General features: G+C 46.4%; 1 protein-coding gene across 1 annotated transcript in view; it reads right to left on the reverse strand.

Moving 5' to 3' along the window:
- Positions 1-12421, reverse strand: part of LOC135550375 (disks large homolog 4-like) — a 93341-nt gene extending 80920 nt beyond the window's left edge. The window contains exon 1 of the mRNA XM_064981103.1: positions 12353-12421. Coding sequence (XP_064837175.1) covers positions 12353-12382 — 30 coding nt within the window. The 5' untranslated portion in view covers positions 12383-12421. The remainder of the gene's footprint in view (positions 1-12352) is intronic.
- Positions 12422-15234: the final 2813 nt, after the last annotated feature.

Below are 15234 nucleotides of genomic sequence, written 5' to 3' on the forward strand. Positions count from 1 at the left end.
ATGTTCACACTGGAGCTAAAGCATAGCAGCCAGCCGCATACACATATATAGTACATACAAGAACACCAGCAATGCCCGCATAGACCCTATCTGCTGACTTTGAGTACATCTAGTCAAATGTATAATTCAGAAACACTAATGAGGAAAGCCTAGAGAGGGGAGATGAGACAGGGGAACAGGGGAAAGAGGGGAGGAGGAGTGGAGAGAGGGGAGTTGGAGTGGAGAGAGGGGAGGTGAGCTAGGAGAGGGGAGGTGAGCTAGGAGAGGGGAGGTGAGCTAGGAGAGGGGAGGTGAGCTAGGAGAGGGGAGGTGAGCTAGGAGAGGGGAGGTGAGCTAGGAGAGGGGAGGTGAGCTAGGAGAGGGGAGGTGAGCTAGGAGAGGGGAGGTGAGCTAGGAGAGGGGAGAAGGGAGATAAGAAGAGGGCAGAGTGGGAAAAGAGGAAAGAGGCAAATCCAGGAGATTATACGGGTGGAAGAGGCAGGAAGAATGAACACGGAGGAGAGAGGAAAGGCTGAATAGGAAAAGAGGGGGTGTGAGAGGAGATGTGGAGGTTAGGGAATGTGACGAAGGAGGAGAGAGACAAAGGGAGTGTGACAAGAGAGGAGAGGAGGAAGAGAGAGCGACAGGAAAGGAGAATGGGAAAAGAACTCTGTGTCCTCTCAAAGAGGGTTGAGATTTTAAGACCTGACCAGCTGGTTCATATAAACTGATATCACATTGACCATGAGGGTGAACTTTTCAATCACTGGCCAGCATTCTTCACATCTCAGAACCCTGCACAACAGCCCCCAGTTACAGTCATCATGTTATTTATCTTAGTTAATAGGATGTCTCACCTTGACATGAAAGTCCTGCATGTCCCCAAAAACATTGTATTTACATGGTAATTAAATTACTATGTACAGTATGGATAGATACGGTCAGTGGAGATTTTAGCATGCAAATCTTGGTGAGCCCAAAAAAGTATAATTGGATGCATGCCAGCAAAGCCACTACACAACACAACACTAAACAATACATGAACTGCACTATACCACTGCTACACCTGGCTGTCAGCGGAGTCTGGCAGCAAAACAGTTCATTCAGCCTCATTTACTGCCTAAAAAACATTGCTGATGGCTGACTTGCTTACACAAATGTGGTTTCTACTGACAATTGAGATGTACAAATTATGGCATAAGGTGAGGACAAGCAGATAAGAGGCAATCCGTCACTTCGATCAAGACATTAATGAGCGAGCGACGACGGACGTTGTCAATATAACTATTTGTTCTGCACTTTTGAAATGTACAGCGACAGAATTCAGAACATGGGCCGTTCTTACAGTGTTCTCCCTGTACACCACGTCAGAACGGTATGATAAATAAAGGGGGCATATAAGCAGACAATGAAAGCTCTTACAATATTCCATGATTACATTTCTCAAAAACAGGTTATAGGCTACATGTGCACCAACAAGTCAGAACAGTAGGCGAAATTAAAAGGTGAAAATCAACCAAATTATTAGGCTGAGGCACATGGGTGACTAACAGCTCACTACACAACATACACTTAGTATTACTTTCTTAGCTACAGTATACATATCTCCCTTATGGTGCTTTCAAGACAACTGGGGGAAAAAAAAAACTTGAATCATGATGACGTCAGCAATCTTCAGGTTGTAGCTCTAGAAAGAGGCGAGTTCCCGATTTATAATTCCGAGTTGGATGAATGTTCAAAACTTTTTTTCCCATGCATGGCTAATTTTTCCCGAGTTTCCAGATGTCTTGAACTCACTAAAGTCAGATTTTGCAGTTCTGAGTTAACAGTTGTTTTGAGCGTAGCACAAATCATGCTTCAGTGACAATATGGCCAATGTTGAATGTTTATCATTTTAAACTAGGAAAAGAGGCCCTTAATCTTAGACTTGGGACCACACAGCCACAGCCACTGAATAGCAGGCTAATGATTGCTTTGCAATGCTTGCAGTTAGCCACTGATTCCTTACAAACCACTCATTGTTGAATTTGTGATTTGCAACTTGTTGTGTAATGTTTATGTCCAATGGCCGATGAGCACCGATACGTTTTCTCCGTAATTTCTCTTCATATGACAAAGATTAAGAAGGATTTGCCAGTAGATTCTACCCTTCGACGTAGTGTCCCCATGAGTGACAGAACACTGAGCCAATCACGGCGCAGTGCTCCGTATTTTCTGCTGGCTTGGCCCACTACCACATAAAGCACTGAGCTAGGCTGAAACACCTGCATTTTGGAGCTGCCTTACTCAAGAAAACAAAAAAGAGACCATGTTTGAATGCGGCTTTATTAACTCAATGATATATGTCTATTTATTTTTTTACATTGTTGGCAAAAAATTAACACCAAAATAACCAGCCTCACCTGCCCTGAATGACAGGCAGCCACTGTATATGGTCATAGAATAGTTTGTTATGTATTGACCTGTTTGTGGCTTGTGGCTTGTTCACTTGTGGCTTGTGGCTTGTGGCTTGTGGATTGCATAATTTCTAACCTTGTCCACATGCTCAATTGGCTGCTGGTGGATGAAATTACACAATCTCAAATATTTGCAAAGCTGTAAACTGTGATAATAAAAAGTCATCGTTTTAGAGTGAGGGGGGGGGGGGTTTCATCACAATCAATTTGCGTTTGTTTGCAAACCTAATGCATGTCAAGAAAATAAGCTTCACGATGCAATCGCAAAGACCTGAATATGCAATCACAGCTGCTTTGTAGAAGCTGTACCTTCATAGCAATTATACTCTACCTGCCTACCATAATTAATACCTATTACTGTAAACACATGTTTTGTCATCGATGTAAAGTGGGATTGAAAAAGGCTTACAGAATTGATTTTGACCTCCCCCTCCACCTTGCTCACTGCCCCTGTGTCTTTCACCGACTGTACACAGTGAACACAGAGAGCCATCCACAGGGTTAAGGGTCAGGGGTTAGGGGTCAGTCACTCTGTGAGAATGTAGGAAGTGACCTACTGTAACTCAGACCTAGCAACCTGACTGACACATCCTTTATTTCGAGCTGACTTGTGTTCTTTTAGAGTTAAGGGTTAAAGGTTAATAACAGTCTCATTCAAAACCCTTGATACAGTGGGGTTGTGGCCTGTGACGCTCAATGCCAATCATCTGTTATTATCCATTTAACTAAGAGGGTCCTTACATCATGCTCATAGACAATCTGCTGTTGCAGTAAATGCTAGCTCACATCGCTAGGTCCAAAGTCTCCCACACATGTAAAGCCCCTGAGTGCTGCAGGAAACCAATTACCCTTCACATGACCTCCTGAGTGTGGGCGTCACAGGTCAAATCACACAGCTGACCTGCTACCTGACGGCTACACGAGCTGTCACACTCCTCACCTGCACTAACCGCGTGCCACCATTAATGCTTTATCACACACCATTAAAGAGACTTGCTTCTCCATGCACTAACTTAGCTTCCCTTTTCAAATTGACCACCATCTTCCTCAGAATGTTTGGCAAAAGTGGGCCTTTCTCCCTCTGCCAGCTCCGAGCTTTATCTCGATCTGCGAGAGAAGAGATGTGTGATCCTGGAACAAGGTTGTCAGATATCCATGGATACCGGCCGTGCTCTGTCATAGTCGATTCTTCGATCAGTGTTCATGGCCCGTCTAAAGAAACTCCCGAGGTCCGTTAGCCTGCATAATTATATTCAAACAGAGATTGATGTTTCAGCCTCCATTTTATTCTGTCGATGAAATCTGTAATGGTATGAGGGGAGTAAATGGAACGAGTGATAGTGAGCAAAGAGGACCAGGGAAACATCATGGGTGAAACAGCAGAAAGAGGAGGATGAAAGAGTATGACTATGCCTATGGAAGCAGGCATGGGCCTCCTCTCTCTCTCTACTGGTCCATTGCACCAAACACAGAGCTAGAACACAGCTTGATGGGCAGAAGACACAGCCATTTTGGATTCGAGTTGAATCAACGCTTTTCCTTGAAGTCAGGTACAAAACACGAAAGGCTATCAAAAGACAAAACTATTACATAACAATATAGCTACGGTATGTTGTTATCCTACACAGGGATAGATAGAGGGAGAGTGTGGAGTTAGATTTTACCTTAGGTGTTCCTGTATTATAAATTCAATTAAGGCCTGATGGAGTCTCTCTCTCTCTCTCTCTCTCTCTCTCTCTCTCTCTCTCTATCTCGCTATCTCCCTCTCGCTATCTCCCTCTCCCTCTCCCTCCCTCCCTCCCTCCTTCCCTTCCGCCCTCCCTCTCTCTGCTCTTTAATTGAGCTAGTTAAGCTTGTCGTTGCCCTGCAGTTTAAATACATCTCAGCCTGCATTAATACACATTAAAGCTCACCAGGGAGCCAAGAGAAGCCTGTTAGCCATATAGTCATATTTACAGCATACCATTAATTGTCTCTGTTCAGTGGTACAGAATCAAATGTGCAATACACTGAGATGCATGCTTTGCCAACCGTTAAAACCACACACACTTTTGTTTTACTGTCCACGTGGGGACCAAAAAAATGGATTCCTATTCACAATCCTATTTTCCCTAACCCCCACATTCATCTTCCCTATCACTGCTATCTCTGTCAGCTGGCCATAAGGAGCTCTGTTGTCAAGGGAACTAACTTACATCAAATACACTTGAACTGATTGATAAGCAAATGAATCTGAATCTCCATGGCTAAGTAAGCAATGATTTACCTCATTTGAAAAAAACAAATCTTTCTTCCCCCCTCTATGAAAAAAACTCTGGGCTTGTGGTGAAAGTTCCCACACACTGAGCAAATACTGGACCACATTTCCCATCAAAAACGACAAGAGTCTGCGCAAGATGCCTCGTTTTCATCTGTCCCACGCTCCTCCTACTGGCATGGTTCCCACACACTCCCATAGCCAGCATCCCACAGCCAGCACCCCACAGCCAGCATCCCATAGCCAATATGCAGGAGCAGCCGCCATGTTGTTTGTGTATTTGTGAATGTGTGTGTGTGTGTGTGTGTGTGTGTGTGTGTGTGTGTGTGTGTGTGTGTGTGTGTGTGTGTGTGTGTGTGTGTGTGTGTGTGTGTGTGTGTGTGTGTGTGTGTGTGTGTGTGTGTGTGTGACTGTGTGCAGGGGAGTAGGAGCAACATTAGAGGGGGGCACTTTTTTGTCGTGGAAAAACAGATTGTAAATGCTCATTTCTAGTGACTTTTGAGAAAAGGAAACAGACAAATCTTAACTTATAAATGGGAGAATTTACAACGCTAAGGGGGGCCTTATAGAGAGGCACTTCCTCTGGTACAGTCCAATCAGTCTTAAGGCCATGGCCATTCATACTGTACTGAATACCAGTGTGACTGTTAATGTGGATATATTCAATGAAACAACCATTTTGTACTCATTCTCTGCTACCGTACAATTCATTTCCTAGTATTTCTCCTACTTCCCCTGTCAGGTTGCTACTATTGCTGCTCTACATACTGTATGGTTGGAAACTTCGCGTAATGTTTTCAACGTATAATACAGTTATTATACTTTAATAATAACCAGCAACATAAACAGTTAACAAAGTGTTTTTTTTTAAATAGGCAGGGATGAAAGGTCAAATTGAAATGAATCAACCTACACAATATTATCCAAAATAAAATATAATCATGGCTGCCTCTCGCCTGCATGAAGTTAACACATGAAATCCACCCTCTAGATCAGGGATGGGCAACTTTGACCTGGGGTTTGGGGGGGCGCCAAAAACACTGAACTCATCATGAGGGGCGGAGTTGCTCGCGGGTCTGCGCACCTACATCCACAGTCGGGGGACACTAAGTTTCATGCAATTTTACTCAATTTGCCAGGGGGCAGAGAGGAAAATGTACTCTTTCATCGCTAAGTTCCTTCAATTCTACACATCTAGTCATCGGGTGGAGAAAAATGTTTGCAGTTTTTAATATGATATTTGAGTGAGACTGACTAACAAAATCAATGGGGCCATGATAACAAGTTTAGATAGCTGGTCGCTAAACTAATTTAGACATCTAAAAAATGTTAGCTGGCATGGACTAATTGACTAACTGTAAGTGACTGACATAGAATGGTAGAGTACACAAGGTGCAATTTCGAAATCTGATTGTGCATCAGCAGTATTTCTCAACAGTTCCAATTTTGGAAATTGATCCGAGGGACTTCAAAATAGCGCGCGCCGCCAGTTGCCCATCCCCGCTCTTGTTTAAAGGTCCAATGGAGCTGTTTTTGTTTCATTATAAAAAAATAACTAAGTACCTTACTGTGATTGTTTTCAATTAAAATGGTCAAAAATAAACATAGCAAATTTCTCAAACAAGACTTTTGCTCGGACTGTCTGGGAATGGTCTGAGTGGTGAGGAGAACACTGACAACGGGCAGTTATTGGCAAAGAGGTTAGGAACTCTCTTTCTTATTGGTCTATTAACTCATTTGTTGCCTGGTGATGTCACCAGGCAGGCCGAAATTCAACCCACCAAACAGGCGGACATTTCAGGCAGACTTTTCAAACAGCTGTTACACTAAAAGGGCATTGTCATACTTTCACAGTATTATTCCAACCTCATAAATATATACAGTTGAAGTCGGAAGAATACAACTTAGCCAAATACATTTAAACTCAGTTTTTCACAATTCCTGACATTTAGTCCTCGTAAGAAGTTTACATACACTCAATTAGTATTTGTTAGCATTGCCTTTACATTGTTGAACTTGGGTCAAATGTTTCGGGTAACCTTCCACAAGCTTCCCATTCCTCCTGACAGAGCTGGTGTAACTGAGTTAGGTTTGTAGGCCTCCTTGCTCGCACATGCTTTTCAAGTTCTGCCTACAAATTTTCTATAGGATTGAGGTCAGGGCTTTGTGATGGCCACTCCAATATCTTGACTTTGTTGTGCTTAAGCCATTTTGCCACAACTTTGGAAGTATGCTTGGGGTCATTGTCCATTTGGAAGACCCATTTGCGAGCAAGCTTTAACTTCCTGACTGAGGTCTTGAGATGTTGCTTCAATATATTCATATAATTGAACTACCTCATGATGCCATCTATTTTGTGAAGTGCACCAGTCCCTCCTGCAGCAAAGCAAACCCCCGTGCTTTACAGTTGGGATGGTGTTCTTCGGCTTGCAAGCCTCCCACTTTCTCCTCCAAACATAACGATGGCCATTATGACCAAACAGTTCTATTTTTGTTTCATCAGACCAAAGGACATTTCTCCAAAAAGTACGATCTTTGTCCCCATGTGCAGTTGCAAACCGTACTCTGGAGCAGTAACTTCTTCCTTGATGAGCGGCCTTTCAGTTTATGTCGATATAGGACTCGTTTTTACTGTGGATATTGATACTTTTTTACCTGTTTCCTCCAGCATCTTCACAGTGTCCTTTGTTGTTGTTCTGGGATTGATTTGCATTTTCGCACCAAAGTACGTTAATCTCTAGGAGACAGAACGCGTCTCCTTTCTAAGCGGTATGACGGCGGTATGGTCCCGTGGTGTTTATACTTGCGTACTATTGTTTGTACAGATGAATGTGGTACCTTCAGGCATTTGGAAATTGCTTGAAGGTAGGTCTACAATTTTTTCTGATGTCTTGGCTGATTTCTTTTGATTTTCCCATGATGTCAAGCAAAGAGGCACTGAGTTTGAAGGTAGGCCTTGAAATACATCCATAGGTACACCTCCAATTGACTCAAATTATGTCAATTAGCCTATCAGAAGCTTCTAAAGCCATGACATCATTTTCTGGAATTTTCCAAGCTGTTTCAAGGCACAGTCAACTTCGTGTATGTAAACTTCTGACCCACTGGAATTGTGATACAGTGAATTATAAGTGAAATAATCTGTCTGTAAACAATGGTTGGAAACATTACTTGTGTCATGCACAAAGTAGATGTCCTAACCGACTTCCCAAAACTATAGTTTGTTAACAAGAAATTTGTGGGGTGGTTGAAAAATGGGTTTTAATGACTCCAACCTAAGTGTATATAAACTTCTGACTTCTACTGTATAAAACACAGGAAAATCCAATTTTTGACTGTACTGGGCCTTTAAGCTGCTATCATTTAATCAGAGATCATATATGATCATTCAGATTGATTCACATTATGACAGCTCATCAGTCTATGAACTCTATGGGCTTGGAGAGACACTTGTCACTATCTTACCTGTTTGTTTGTTGCCTCTCTCTCTCTTTCTCTCCCTCTCCGGTTGTTTGTCTGTTCATGGCTGTCACTCTCCTGCCATGATCATGACAGCATCAAAGTCTTAACACATGGAAGACACCTTCATGACCCATAATCCCTGTGATGAAGTTATAGACATCTAAGTTTAAAGCACTCTAATTTGCCAGCTAGTTTGCGAGGGGTGGTGTGCAGGCAGTTGCCAAGAACTTTACTTACAGTCCGTTGCACTATCTTCTCGGCAGGTGGAAAATCCATTCCTAACTCGCTGACCCTGTGATGAAGACTAATACAGTGCAAGCAATTCTGCAGCTAGCAAGTATTCTTGAGTTCAAAACATTCACTATTGTTTTTTTCACACAGCCAGAACTACCCAGCGATAGCTGGTTAGATAAAACCTCACAGCTAAAAATGACTAAACTGTAAATGTAAAGCTAGCTAGTTAACTAGCACCCTGCATCCCACTGCTGGCTTGCCTCTGAAGCTAAGCAGGGTCGGTCCCTGGGTGGGAGACCAGATGCTGCTGGAAGTGGTGTTGGAGGGCCAGGAAAAGGCATTTTTCCAACAAGAAAAAGAAGCCCCAGGGCAGTGATTGGGGTCATTGCCCTGTGTAGGGTGCTGTCTTTCAGATGGGACTTTAAACAGGTGTCCTGACACCCCGTGGTCACTGAAGTTCACATGGCACTTATCGTAAGAGTAGGGGTGTTAAACCTGGTGTCCTGGCTAAATTCCCAATCTGGCCCTCATACCATCGTGGCCACCTAATTATCCCCAGCTTCCAATTGGCACATTCCTCTCCTCTCCCCTGTAACTATTCCACAGGTCGTTGCTGTATATGACAATTGTTCCTCAGTCAACTTACCTGGTAAAATAAGGGTTAAATATAAATAAAATAGCCAGGAGAAAAAGCTTATAGTAGCTCAAGTTTCATTCTAACATATCACAGTTGATCTACTTAAACTTACTTTGTCGTTGCCAACAACAGTCACCCGGTGCAGTCAGTCATGATGGTGGTGCTATACAGTGCTTTTTCTTTCACTCACACAGAGGTTGGTGGCACCTTAATTGGGGAGAACGGGCTCGTGGTTTTGACTGGAGTGGAATGAGTGGAACGGTACCAAATACATCAAACACATGGTTTGCAGGAGTATGATGCCATTCCGATTGCTCCTTTCCGGCCATTATTATAAGCCGTCCTCCTCACAGCAGCCTCCTGTGCCACGCACTGCCACACTGCTTGTAACAAACTGAGAGTGAGAATGAAGCAGTCAGTGGGGGCGGGGCAAGTGACTCACGTTCCAGCAGGCCTTTTCAAATAGCAGTCCCTCAACAAAATGTGGTGACTCATTTTTCTAAATAAAAGCTTTGCTGAATTATTACAATCATTTCTTATATGGAGGGGGGGGGGGGTCATTTTACTACGCTCCTACGCCCTGGACACTATGAGTGTGCGTGAAAACCCACCAGAATTCCTGAAGAGAGTAGGGAGAGAGCCTTGGACTGGAGGCAGGCTGAATGGTTGAGGAACAGACACCAGCCCGTGAGAGATGGCTTGGATGGCATTACATAAACGGTCTCTCTATGGGAGCCAGTTTCACGGCAGGGTCTGCCCCAGCCTATCAACCCCAGCCTATCAGCCCCAGCCTATCAACCCCAGCCTATCAACCCCAGCCTATCAGCCCCAGCCTATCAACCCCAGCCTATCAGCCTATCAATCAGCCTATCAGCCCCCCTATCAGCCCCAGCCTATCATCAGCCCCAGCCTATCAGCCCCAGCCTATCAACCCCAGCCTATCAACCCCAGCCTATCAACCCCAGCCTATCAACCCCAGCCTATCAGCCCCAGCCTATCAACCCCAGCCTATCAGCCCCAGCCTATCAGCCCCAGCCTATCAACCCCAGCCTATCAGCCCCAGCCTATCAGCCCCAGCCTATCAGCCCCAGCCTATCAGCCCCAGCCTATCAACCCCAGCCTATCAGCCCCAGCCTATCAACCCCAGCCTATCAGCCCCAGCCTATCAGCCAGCCTATCAACCCCAGCCTATCAGCCCCAGCCTATCAGCCCCAGCCTATCAACCCCAGCCTAGCCCCAGCCTATCAGCCTATCCCCAGCCCCCAGCCTATCAGCCCCAGCCTATCAGCCCCAGCCTATCAGCCCCAGCCTATCAACCCCAGCCTATCAACCCCAGCCCCAGCCTATCAGCCCCAGCCAGCCCCAGCCTATCAACCCCAGCCTATCCCCAGCCTATCAGCCCCAGCCTATCAGCCCCAGCCTATCAGCCCCAGCCTATCAGCCCCAGCCTATCAACCCCAGCCTATCAGCCCCAGCCTATCAGCCCCCAGCCTATCAGCCCCAGCCTATCAACCCCAGCCTATCAGCCCCAGCCTATCAACCCCAGCCTATCAGCCCCAGCTATCCCCAGCCAGCCTATCAGCCCCAGCCTATCAGCCCCAGCCTATCAGCCCCAGCCTATCAGCCCCAGCCTATCACCCCAGCCCCAGCCTATCAGCCCCAGCCTATCAACCCCAGCCCCAGCCTATCAGCCCCAGCCTATCAGCCCCAGCCTATCAGCCCCAGCCTATCAGCCCCAGCCTATCAGCCCCAGCCTATCAACCCCAGCCTATCAGCCCCAGCCTATCAACCCCAGCCTATCAGCCCCAGCCTATCAGCCCCAGCCTATCAGCCCCAGCCTAACAGCCCCAGCCTATCAACCCCCCAGCCTATCAGCCCCAGCCTATCAGCCCCAGCCTATCAGCCCCAGCCTATCAGCCCCAGCCTATCAACCCCAGCCCTATCAGCCTATCAACCCCAGCCTATCAGCCCCAGCCTATCAGCCCCAGCCTATCAGCCCCAGCCTATCAGCCCCAGCCTATCAACCCCAGCCTATCAGCCCCAGCCTATCAGCCCCAGCCTATCAACCCCAGCCTATCAGCCCCAGCCTATCATCAGCCCCAGCCTATCAGCCCCAGCCTATCAACCCCAGCCTATCAGCCCCAGCCTATCAGCCTATCGGCCCCAGCCTATCAGCCCCAGCCTATCAACCCCAGCCTATCAGCCCCAGCCTATCAACCCCAGCCTATCAGCCCCAGCCTATATCAGCCCCAGCCTATCAGCCCCAGCCTATCAACCCCAGCCTATCAGCCCCAGCCTATCAACCCCAGCCTATCAGCCCCAGCCTATCAACCCCAGCCTATCAGCCCCAGCCTATCAACCCCAGCCTATCAACCCCAGCCTATCAACCCCAGCCTATCAACCCCAGCCTATCAACCCCAGCCTATCGGCCCCAGCCTATCAACCCCAGCCTATCAACCCCAGCCTATCGGCCCCAGCCTATCAACCCCAGCCTATCGGCCCCAGCCTATCAACCCCAGCCTATCAGCCCCAGCCTATCGGCCCCAGCCTATCGGCCCCAGCCTGTCACTTGTCTCGTGCGTGTGATATAACACACGCTGTGAGTGTATATGTGTGTGTTTGTGTGTGTGTGCAGACTAAAGATGTGTGAGCTAGCTCCATGGTAGTGGTTAGAGTGGGTCTAAATGAGTGGGTCTAAATGAGGTTGAGGCATGCTGGGAGCCCAGCCCGGACCCATCTCCTACCATGCCCTTTCCAACTACCACAACAACCACAGGTCTATTCACTAACTCACTCCTACAGTAATCAGTCACGCAGGTTAACCAGATCATGGCTAGCTAGCACACGCGAACAGAGAGGGAGATAGAAAAAAAGAGTGGGAGAAACAGAGAATTTATAGAGAAAGACAGGGACATTGCCTTCTAACACACCGCCTCTCGGGCAGTGCACTCTCAAATCAAATACATAAGGGGCCAAAAAGACCACAAAGAGAGAATGGGATTGTGCTAACAAGAGAGAAACAGTGATCAAATATCCTATCTTTGCAAAGACATGCTGTCCTGTTACGTTGACCGTTTTACCCCAGACACACACACAGGATGAGACAAAGCAAATAGCACGAGGAGCTGATTACCCCCCTCTCTCTCTCTCCCCCCTCTCACACACATGTTCACCTCTCTCAATTCAATTCAATTCAAGGGGCTTTATTGGCATGGGTAACATGTGTTAACATTGCCAAAGCAAGTAAGGTAGATAACATATAAAGTGAAATCACTCAATCTCTCTCTCTCACTCACTCTAAGTGAAAGAAACGACAGGCCAGCTTACCTTTGTAGTCACAATGCAGAGGCAGTCCATGGTAGTGAGAACAAACAGGTGGGGTGTATCTCAACCCCCCACACCCCACCCCCCCACAACAGAGGGCTGAGACCCCACACCCCTCGCCCCAGCCTGCCCCACTCCTGCTCTCTCTCGTCCTGCCTTTCCCCCCCTTTTCTTTTCTTCCGTGGATCTCTTTTCTGACTAACTGAACCAGCGAGGGAAAGACAGGATGGAGGGAGGGGGAAACGTAAAGAGGGAGGGGGAGGGACAGAGGGAAAGAGAGAGAAAAAGAAAGAGAGCGAGAGAGAGAGAGAGAGAGAGCGAGAGAGGGTGGGCTCAGAATCTGTATGAGAGAGAGGGAGAGGGGGAACGCGTCTATATTTTTAAGCAAGAGGCAAAGAGGAGAGGAGGGAGAGAGGAAGGAAAGAGGAGAAGAAGGGATGAATATGAAAGGAGATGGACAGAGGGGGGAAGGAGGTAGAAAGGAGAGGCGATATGGGAAAAAGGGGAGATTCGCTCTGCGAGAGAAAGAGAGAGAGAGAGAAATAGAGATTAGACAGTGAAACAGCAGAGGATGGAGAGGCAGAGCCGAGGGAGGGGACAGTGAAGGAGAGAGAGTGAGTGTGTGGTGTGAAGACAGAAGGAATTAGACCGAAATAAAATGTGTAGTGGGGGAGAGAGTGCGAATTACATATGCATCACAGAAAACGGAAACACATACGACAATCAGACTGACACAAACAACCCAACCCCAAAAACAAGATCACACATTCTGAAGGAAGAGAGAAGGAGAAAAATGTTTTCTGGTTGTTGTGGTGCTCTGCAGCTGTTGCCTTAGCAATGGTGCAGTTGTTGCCGTGGCAATAGGAAGGGTTGTTGTTGTCAGGTGGCCATTGCTGTGGTGCTGAGGTCTATGTGAATGATTGTATCTATGTGTGTGTGCGTGCGTGTGCATGTGTGCGTGTGGGTGTGGGTGTGCATATGTCACACGAGAGACAGTGAGAGGAGGAGCGGGATAAGGATTTTAAATGAGACATAATCATACACAGAGGTTTCTTTTGGTATAAAGCCATATCCATCCTCATAGTTCACTCTCTGTGGCTATATGTTTCAGTTATTTTACAGTTAACTGGTGTTGTGCAAAATGTGGTGTATTTTCTGTGACTGATTGATTCCAATGCAGTGAATTGGGCCTGGAACCCTTGTTAATGCATTGCAGTAAAATGAATACTATCATTTGTGCATCTTAGGGGAACACTTTGCCTTTAAGAGCATGGACTGCACCACTACAGTCTGGTTTACGGGGGGAATGTGTGCATCCTTGTCTTTGCATCATCAGCTCGGTAATTGTACAAAAGCAGCATACCCCCCCCTCCCCCTGCCAGCTCCCCACAAAGCAGGACCAATGGTGCAGTAATAAAGCAATTCTAAATGATGAACACACACTTATTCCCTGGGGTGGAGAGAGGCATAGATCCAATCTACAACAAATACAACACACACCCATACCCATAGCTATGCATGTACATGCAGGCATACGCGTATTTATACACACACACAGACATGAATACGTTAAAAAGCACCAAGCAGCATACCGGAACAGTGTGCATAGGAAGGCTCAAATCCCTGTGTCATACAAAATCCCCCATCCGGGCAACCATCCACCTACAGAACCTGAACCAAGCTACCGGTAGTGTTCTGGACTCATGGCTCCCCTGAGGGAGAGGCAGATAGTTCCAGAGGGTTCCAGAGCCCACGGAAGAGACTCAGTAGATCAGCATGGACAACAACTGATCTGGAACTTCAACCTGTGTTAATTAACAGTATTCCAGCCAGGAGGTGACCTGAAAAAGCTGACCCGTTTACTACATTGCATAACCCCACCCTATTGTGGCACTGAGGGTTTACAGACCGACACACACACACACACACACACACACACACACACACACACACACACACACACACACACACACACACACACACACACACACACACACACACACACACACACAACGCACCACTACTGGCTTAACACAACTTTGTGAACGTTCATGTTCTAAACTACAGTACTTATGCCTCCTCAACAAACCACATATAAAAATCATTATTGCGACAAGACTTTACAAAGCGCGACCGAGAGAAAGTACCGTGTGCAGAACTAGTGTGTGTGAATAATGACAAAATGTTATATCCTCCTCACACAGAAAACAGATACAAACACAAGCTTGGATGCCATTTATCTCTCTCCCTCCCTCTCTCTCTCGCACACATTTGTGGACGTAGTTAGTCCAACTACCAAATGACTAGTCTCTAACTACTCATCTCCTGCTCTTTTTAACAACATACAGCGGGACACACACCAACAATCAACAGAGACAGAAGATTTACACTAAGTGGAATAACAGACGGAAACACGGGAGAACAAAGGAGACACACTGACAGACATGCATTGCTGTAGCAAAACCACTTCCCAATGCTGTGTACAGAAGCGAAGAACGGAGAAAAACACTCACCAAGAAGTATGCAGTCTTCATCCTCCTGTCCCTCCTTCCTTAAGACAAGAGTGCTCTGCTGGCCCTACAGCTGCCTCAGTCTGACTCAAAGTAGGCCAAGGACAGGCTCTGGTCAGCTGAATGGCACCCAGGAGGAACATGTGGACCACGAGGATGCTGCAGGGGGATCACATTTATTTCAGATAGTTGGTCAATCTCACAGCTGTGACTTGGACTAGGTTACAAAAAGATATCACAAGCAGGGATGTCAGGACTTTTCTTCTTCACATGCAACACTTCATATCGGCAACTTTGCAGTAGTGCAAATACTCAAACTTCAACTGTGGAATTCTAAATAAGGTCATTTGTCATGACCGTATTAGATTAGGCTAC

This window comes from Oncorhynchus masou, chromosome 12, assembly GCF_036934945.1.
Source record: "Oncorhynchus masou masou isolate Uvic2021 chromosome 12, UVic_Omas_1.1, whole genome shotgun sequence".
Classification (NCBI taxonomy): Eukaryota; Metazoa; Chordata; class Actinopteri; order Salmoniformes; family Salmonidae; genus Oncorhynchus; species Oncorhynchus masou.